Source organism: Brassica rapa, chromosome A09 (genome assembly GCF_000309985.2).
Source record: "Brassica rapa cultivar Chiifu-401-42 chromosome A09, CAAS_Brap_v3.01, whole genome shotgun sequence".
Classification (NCBI taxonomy): Eukaryota; Viridiplantae; Streptophyta; class Magnoliopsida; order Brassicales; family Brassicaceae; genus Brassica; species Brassica rapa.
The window spans coordinates 27,939,219-27,948,112 of NC_024803.2; the positions used below are offsets into that span (position 1 = coordinate 27,939,219).

The 8,894-nt window shown below is 32.3% G+C and overlaps 1 protein-coding gene and 1 long non-coding RNA gene across 3 annotated transcripts; one reads left to right on the forward strand and one right to left on the reverse strand.

Moving 5' to 3' along the window:
- Positions 1 to 396: 396 nt before the first annotated feature.
- LOC103840468 lies at positions 397 to 8,604 on the forward strand. Its single transcript, XM_033281399.1, has 2 exons — positions 397 to 1,848; positions 4,102 to 8,604. The coding sequence occupies exon 1, from the start codon at positions 1,274 to 1,276 to the stop codon at positions 1,688 to 1,690; it is 417 nt and encodes a 138-aa protein (XP_033137290.1). The 5' UTR covers positions 397 to 1,273; the 3' UTR covers positions 1,691 to 1,848; positions 4,102 to 8,604.
- On the reverse strand, positions 2,260 to 4,064 carry LOC108869866. Of its 2 annotated transcripts, XR_004451985.1 has the most exons (7): positions 3,710 to 4,064; positions 3,517 to 3,559; positions 3,358 to 3,437; positions 3,116 to 3,270; positions 2,995 to 3,033; positions 2,814 to 2,902; positions 2,260 to 2,727 (listed from the first exon to the last, which is right to left on the reverse strand). It is a non-coding gene; the product is annotated as an uncharacterized LOC108869866 (long non-coding RNA). The 2 variants fall into 2 exon arrangements; XR_001956359.2 differs by having other exon boundaries at positions 2,260 to 2,902; positions 3,710 to 4,060.
- Positions 8,605 to 8,894: the final 290 nt, after the last annotated feature.

Sequence of the window (8,894 nt, forward strand, 5' to 3'; positions counted from 1 at the left end):
GACATCTACACTAATATTAACATATTTAAATATATAAACAATTATATTATTTACATGAATATATAATGCTAAAAATAATCAGATATTCATTTATTGTTATGTCTTTAGTTTTACCATTAAATAAATTTATTTCAGAATATTAATTAAAACTCACTTCTTTTTGTCTAGCACATTAATTATCAAATGGTACAAATCAAATTTCACTTTGGGTATGATATGTCTTTCTTTTAAAGTACTAATAAACACATATTTTATCAGTGTCATTTTCTTAATAATTAATTTTATAGTGACAATATCTTTAGTTAAATTTTTAATAATTTCTTAATAAATAATTTCAATAAACTGACTTTATACTAATCATGTTATTTTAAATTTATTTTTAAAGATTGTTATCAATAATTTACCTTTAAACATTTATTTTTAATCAATTAACATTCCTTCAAATAATTCATAAATTAAAATTTTAATAATTTATTTTGAATTAATTTTAATATTTAAAATTGTGTTAAAAAAGAAAATTAGTATGACATATCACTAACAAACAAATTTAAGTTTTTTTTTCCCAAAACCGCACTATTATTTTCTCAAAACCGCACTAGTATTTTATCAAAACCGTACTACTTTTTCAACAAAATCCACACTTGTCCGGTAAACCACGTGAACCGCAGTGAGACCATATTACACCGCTTATATTATCAAAACGGCGGTCACCTTCGGACCATTAATCACATGATCAACGAACCGAGTATCCAATGACTATGAGAGTCTCAAATCAACATTTTACAGATAAATTTGTCAAATTCAATAATCTAGAAAGGGAAAAAAAAAGAATGATTCAGTCCAATAAGCGATCCCAATCTATATTTATACAAATATATTATAGATAACAATTTATATTTTTAAGTCTTAAGAAAAGAAATGAAGCATTGTTTTATAAAAAACTTATTTAAAAATTTTTAGTATGATTTCGTTAGATTAGCAATTTTTTTCTCACAAAAAGTCTTTAAAAATTAAATTTAGAAAGTAATTTAATTTATATCAAAGTGTAAAAAAACACATATACATACAGTGTATAAATGTAGAAAGTGAACGCACTCATTGCCATTTATGATGACCTCATCACATTAATAAGCCACCAAAAAGAACTTGAGTACTCTCTACGTTTCCTCCTTCCTCTCTATATAAACCCTTCCTTTCTCATCTCCTCTGCTTACTGTTCTCTAATCTAATCTCAGCTTTCATTAAAAAAACCTAAACACTTGAGTTTCTGAAAATGTCGGAAGAATTCGACGAATCTGAGATCATTTTCTCGGACAACTTCTTCCCAGCTCGCCGGCGTGATGAAGAAAACGACAAAGAGAACCGTCCGGTTGAGTTACGAGAAAACACAAGACGGAGACGGATCAAAACGTCGCCGTTGCCTTCACCGGCGGCATTCTCGACGTCGCTTCCGGTGAATATACCGGGTGATATGATGCGGCGGAGGTACTCGGAGGATGATGAAGAATATTCCGATGACGACGGAGGAAGTGGGAAAATGGTTCCGCCGCATTTGATCGTTGGACGGAGGATGGAAGGTGGTCAGATGGCGTTTTCCGTTTGTACAGGTAACGGGAGGACTCTCAAAGGACGGGATCTTAGCCGGGTTCGTAATTCGGTTCTCAGGTTAACCGGTTTTTTGGAGGCTTAGTTTCGGACCGCTTCCCGATTTTATCAAATTTTCCCGTCTTCCAATTTTTTTCTCTCTTTAGCGGAAGAATCAGCGGTCTTATTGTTTTTTTCTTTAGTTTCATTTGAAGTTCAAAAGGAAAATGTTAAAAACATTTATTTCCTTTTTTATTTATTTAACTAGGGTCGGCCCGCCCTACGGGCGGGAAGTTAGAAAAAAAAAGTTATTTTATATAAATTTACACTATGAAGCATTTTTTAAAAAACATTGCGGGATGTCCAGAATAACGAAAGTCTCTCTCTTTCAATTGTCTTTGGCTTCAATATGTATTCTCCCACCTTTGTTTCCTGTCCAAGTTGCATTTCACTCAGCAGCAGCCATAGTTCAGCTTCTCTACACACCTTTATTTAACTTGCCATCTTTCTTTTCGTTATAAATATCAACTATACATGCCTTTTAAACACTTGTATGTTTACTTGAGAAATTAACCATAAAACCAACCAATATGGGTAGAAAAAATAAGTATGTTAAGAGTGTTGCTTGTCAGGGTTAAAGGAAAGAGATAGAAACATAGATTTGATCCAAGGATAAAATAAAAACTGAGTTAATCTTTTATTCTTCTAATGATGGTCATGTCTATCATCTACCCGTACAAAAATAAAACTTTACAGTCACATACAACTAATTCCTTAAGTTAGAAAACCAACTTAGTAGCTTGAGATTGAAAGCTCCAACTTAGGCGGATATACAATTGTTTTGGATGTAATTGATAACGTTTCATGTGCCAAATGTAGCAAAAACAAACATAGAATCATCATTTGACAACCTCCACCTCAACTTCTTCATATTTTAATCAGAAACTCCAATTTTCAAACCATGTCCGCGTCTAAGAGGCTAAGTCCTCTCTCTTTGAACTACAGGGCGGTGTGGCTTTGGGGCTTAAACTACAAAAAAAAAAAAAACTGTGTTTAAGATGTTTCATCAAAGACCAGAGTTGAAAAGAGATACAGCTGCGTCTGCCATTATTCCTCTGCACTTTTCCTTTTTGAGCTTCTTCACTATAAAAAAAAACAGAGATCACAGACTTCAATTAATAAGGCCGATTTTTTTCTAATAAGTTTGTAGTGTGATATTTAGGGTCTACAAAGGATATCTTATGTCTAAGAATTGCCTGTCTCATTAGTTCGGTTACGCCCTGAAGAAACGATGTTACCCTCCTCAAGAATGACACATCTGATCCAGACAAACAGAAAGATAATAATTTAATTGATAATAGTATCGAGAAAGAGCAACTGGGATAAAGAAAAGTAAAAAAAATTAGATACCCCCACAGGAAATTCAAGAGCCTCGAGAGCAAGTTTAGCCTGCAATCCAAGGGAATCAAAACACTGTTACTCTAGAAAAGGAACAAAATTTTGCAGTATTGGGAGCCAGAACTGGTGTTACCTGACTTCAAATCGGAGAAAAAAAATTCTTGGCGGACTTTAAATCGGAGAAGAAAGTTATTGAATTCACGCTTAGGGATCATGTCATCGAACTTCCTCATGTCTACCCATGGGACGTCTCCAACACTGACTATAACAATCGACAAAGCATATGAGCTGCAATGTTAAAGGAACTCCAGAAAATTAGCTTGTGGAAAAACAAAGTTGCTGAATTTAAGAAGAAAATATTGCACGTTCTTTTACCTCTCGTCAACAATGGCTTCCATAGTTGATTTCTCTTGTTGACTGAGTTCTTCCTAGGTCATAGCCAAACCTCTTGTCACCTTCACATTCAGAACGTGACCTTCACATTAAGTATCCAAAATCTGTTTTTTCTTTCTTTTAAAAAGCTTTAAACTTTACCTGTCACAGTGGAAGCTGAAGACTTTCTCGTCATGGTTCGTTGCTGAATAATGATGGAAGAAAACATAGTGAGTAGTATAGATCGAAGATAAGATTTTTATAGGGAAACAAACTCACAGCGGCCAAACCCGAAACAGGGGATGCAGTTGTCTTCAACAAAAGGAGCCAAGGTATGGCCAATTACAAAGATTACCTTCTTATATGGATTCGCAACTTCTCCGATCTATTGGTACAGATTGTCGCTGACAGAGTTGAGCTTCTCTAAATGCGTTAGGGTGAGGCCAAACATCGCAGTCTTAGAGCAAATTTATAGCAGAGACTCGCCGACGGAAACGACGCATCGAAGAGCTCGTACTGCGTCTGTATTAATGCCATTAAAGTCGAGTTCCGTTACAGACAGAGCGAGAACTATCGATCGTCATTCTCGCCGAAATCAGACTCGCATGAACAAAGGCGAGAATTAGGTTGGAGCGCTGCGTTTTGTTTAATGAGGACAGGTGTCGCGCTCTCCTTGAACGAATTGATGACGTGTCGTCCTTGTTGGCATCACCAGGAGAGATCCAAACCTTCTTTTATATATAAAGATTTCTTAGTTCTGATTGTTCTCAAATGTAATAAAGAAAAACAGAAGAAAATCATTCCAGATTATGCGTTATTAGAATAATATTTAGTTGTTCTTTGCAGAGATTGAGATCTAATGTTCATCAACTATGCGTTTATGCGTATGAAATTGGATCGATTGTATAATGAATAGAATTTTATTGTGAAGATATCTGTAGAAATTGGAATATAGCTTTGTTTCGTAATCGAGATAAAGACAAATAGAACCAGCTGTTCGGTTCTAATTGATTGAGAGAGAGAGGTCACACTTCTTGCCGGTGACAGCAACGTGAAAAGAATGAATTATTTTTAGCGTATTTTAACAACCAAATATGCATTGTTTTGTTTGTATCAGTTCAATAATGTTTAAACGTTTTAGCATTTGTTCGTGAAAGAAAATAATAAGACTAAGAAAAATACTAGATCCACGTGTTTAAGAGCAATATCGCCAATTTGAGATGGTCAAAGTTTATCCCAAATAAATTACATGGTCAAGTAAATTAACTTAGTTCTTCACTTCTTCTATCTTCTGTTCTTAAATATTAAATGGAATCCTTATTCTTTATTTAAAAGCATATGAAGATCTTGACATGATTATATATCTTGTAGCCATCCCTTTGGACATGGAGTGTCCTCGTGGGTTTACTTTGATATAATTATAAGCCGACGACACATGCATCTAGCCATGTTCCTATCGATTCAAAAACTTTACTGAACTGTTTGATATACACTATTTTAATATTTTAACCTTTAAGCTTGTTTTTCACACTCGAATTGCGATAATACTATCTACATGTTTAATACTTCTACAGCCAATATAAAAAATTAAAATCTAACGTGCTTGGTCTTAGATTAGGCAGCTCTTTTCTGATGGTCAATTTTTTCTACCACTCGTGCTTTCCTTCTATAATTTTTATAAAACCGACAACGAAATAATAGATCACAATATTATTTTTTGCAACCACATAATTGCATAAAATTCTACTTGTCTGTCACAAATAAGAAAAGACCAAAAAGGTTTATGCAATAAGATCATCTCCACGCTCTATTACGAAGTTTTCAAAACTCTATATTTGAAGTTTAATGATGTTATTCGCCAAAAGCAAAACTTCAAACTTAACTTCAAAACTATTTGCATTTTATATTACGGTCTGTATATTTTTCATAGTTAATTAAAATTTATAAAACTTTTGTAAATAACTAAGCACATAAATAAAAATATTACAGCAGTATTAATTAATAAAATATAAATTTTAAATAAAATAACATAACATAATTAATATTAAACTTCAAGCAAAATATCATATTATTCCATAAAATTATTATTTATTTTTTGGCGACCCATAAAATTATTTATGTAATACATATATGATCAGCTAGTACCTTTGAGTAAAACACAACTCTCTTTATTTTTATTGTGTACATTAAAAACTAAAAATTGTTGAAATCGGATGGTCTTAAACTTGCAAATACATTAGATCTGAACAATAAAGTAAAAGAGAAAAATAAATATTGCTAAGAAACTTAACTTCTATCGATATATTAATATTCATGAATACATTCGATTTGAATAAGAAATAATTGTATTAACATACATCAAAACAAGAACAACAACCATTTTCGGTTACACAAAATTTGTTTGGGCAATATTTTGAAGATTTTGGAGGTTCCTAATCAAATTACCTGACTATTAGTGTTATTGTAATACTTAAATTTGTGTAATAGCTATGTCTTTCATTTAATTTCAGAACTTTGATGTAGTTAAATTTCTTTTGTATTGTTGTTGTCTAAATCTAGTTTTAAAATACTTTAAATTTGATTTTAAAGTTTTATTTAAGTTTATGTGTAAAGCTTAAATTTATAAAAATATTAAAATTTTATGAAATATAATTTTTAAGGATTAATACGATAAGCGAGAAAATATTTAAGAATTATAAATGTGATGTGTAATTATAGGGAGCAAAATGCAAAAAAAAAAATGAAACTTCAAATTTAAAATTTTGAAGTTTTGAAGTTTCTTTTTGGAAAATAGAAAACTTTATATTTGAATTTATAGAGTCTCTTTTGGAGATGTTCTATAGCGTCAAATGAAATGGTTATATTTTTATGGGCGCAAATATATATGCATAATGTTTTTTTTGGTTTTAATGTTAAATGGTATATAATGTTATGTCATGACTATTATCAAGGTAGTTAGAAAGAACCTTGTCTTCAGGGACGGAGGTGGAGAGGAGAATGTGGAGTCAGGTGACCCACTAAAATTAGAGAAAAAAAAATTTGGTGTATTTTTTTTTTAAAAATATTATAATATTTAGTTAAAATATAGCATTTGATCCCATTAATTTATGTATAAGTTTTCGTATGCTCCCATTAACTTTGTAAAAAAAAATATTTCTATAATAATAACAATATATATAAATATTAAATTTACATATTATGACCCAATCAAAATATTCATGGCTCCGCTACTGCTTGTCATCCCTCGTCTCAAATAACTAAAGCATATACGTTATGTGTTTTTAGCCGTCATGACTATTTTGAAGATAGATAGAAAGAACATTTTCATATGAAATTACTATTTTATTATTTAAAAATCCTGTTATATATTTTTTTACCAATGCTCTAGTTTTATACGAACAAGTAAAGTATATATTTTTAATTTAAAAGGTTCAAACAGACAGAAAAAATAAGTGATATGATGTGGAAGTACAACCGGACCACGTGTGTGAGAACAACAAGAACTTCGAGTGGGATGGGATGATCATAGGCTAGCGTCAGAATTTGATTGGACTGTTACAGATGATATGTTTCATTCCAAAACGTGGCCGTCTAGCCGCTTAGGCGTTGTTGTTTGGAGGTTGATCGCGACGATTATGTCCAAATCTGTGTAGCTAGACGTTGATCCGCGTAAGACCGTCTAGTTTCTGCGTTGACCGTTAAATTTCCGCCTAATTTCAGCCTGATCCCGCGTTGACCGTCTAATTCCCGCATAATCCCGCGTTGACCAGCTAAGTTTTTTTTTTCTTTTCCGTCCGTGTAAGTTAAAACACGGTTGATTATTTTTTACTCATTATTGACAGATTTTGTGTAATTATTCATTACTAAATAATTATAACTAGTTAACAAACCCAAAACAAACATATACATACTACATTTAGGGATTTTTTCGTACCAAACCCATCATTTACGAATCAAAAAGAGACTATTTAAAATTATATATAAAATTATATAATTATGTCTAAGAACTTGTATCATCATCATTAAAATTAGCTAAATATATTATAAATATATTAAATTGTATTTAAAACTAGACTCCGCGTAATTCCCGAATACTTCCCAATTTTTTGGTAATTCGCTAGGCCCGAAGTTACCATCCGACTAGCGCTTAGCGTATAGCGTAGTTTCAAACAGGGGTTTCATTGCATTCACGTGCATTCCTTTCAAGCCACAATTCTTTCCACCCCAATTTATTACGTGTGCAAGCAAACAAATAACCCAAAATCATTTGATACAGCCATTTAACTTGTCCTTTTCTCAATAACGCTCTTGAAAGGTTTCTAGTTTGGCCCAAGTTTACATTTAATGCAGACTATTTCTTTTGGGTCTCTGCAACTTCCAGTTATGAAAATGATTTTCTGTAATTGCTCAATATATATCCAAAAGCAGAATTAATTCCAAGGGATGACAAGTTGAAGGCAGGGGCGGATCTAGCATCTACAATGCGACCAAAAAGTTATTTCCGCTGTTATCTAAGTTTTCAAGCAAACAAATAACCCTGTTGTTACCTAGGTCCGCCCCTGGTTGAAGGTTGTTTCGACCAATTATGAATCAACTTGTTGTGTGAAGAATATGTGAACAAGAATAATCTGCACAGTGAAAAGCTATGAAATATAATAGAATGTGACCAAAAAGTTATTTCCGCTGCAAAAGCCTTTTGCTTATGATAAAACCTCTCACATTTTGTCCTAAAGGGGTGGTTTTACTTACAAATCTGAGCTCCCAAATTGACAATTTCCTTGACTATGTCAAACAGCTTGATGCATAACCAAACTTGCTGATGTCTAGTTTAGGAAGAGAACCTACTTTTACCAAAAACAGAATAAAGACAACAAACAAATCTCTTTGAGATTATTTCATCAGTCGCCAGAGGTAAAAATATTCACCCTTTTGAAGGACAAGTGTTTATGGATATCTTTGAGAGGTGCACTCAGACAACTAGCGCGAGAGCCAGACCCATAATATCTAGAAGATGATATAGCTGAGACAAATATTTCTACTGATTTCTCTGCTATTTCTGAGTAATGTCCCATATGTGAAATGATGGATCCAAACTTCTCAACATCGTCATGTTTCTGCATTTACAACTTCACAGGATAGGACGACACAAAAAAAACGTTTAGGATACAGAGTAACATTCCCTAAAATAGCAATCATACATCAAAAATACACCGCGCACAACACAGATTCAGCTCTATCTTATACTATTAAAACAAGAACACTGTCTTAAGTTTAATCTTGATACTATATATTACGAATATGTCACTGACTAATACAATAATGTAAACCGGTGTGATATACAAAGCTGATACATATGAGATATACAAACATATGTGTAACAACCTATGAAAAATTATCAAAGATTGGTATAACATTTGACATAAGTACATGTTTGTATTTTTAGAGAAACGGTGTTGATTGATTAAAGCAGTGATATAAACCGATATGAATTCTCGAAGAAAACTATTGTAATGTGTTAATAGATGAGAAAATCAGGACAA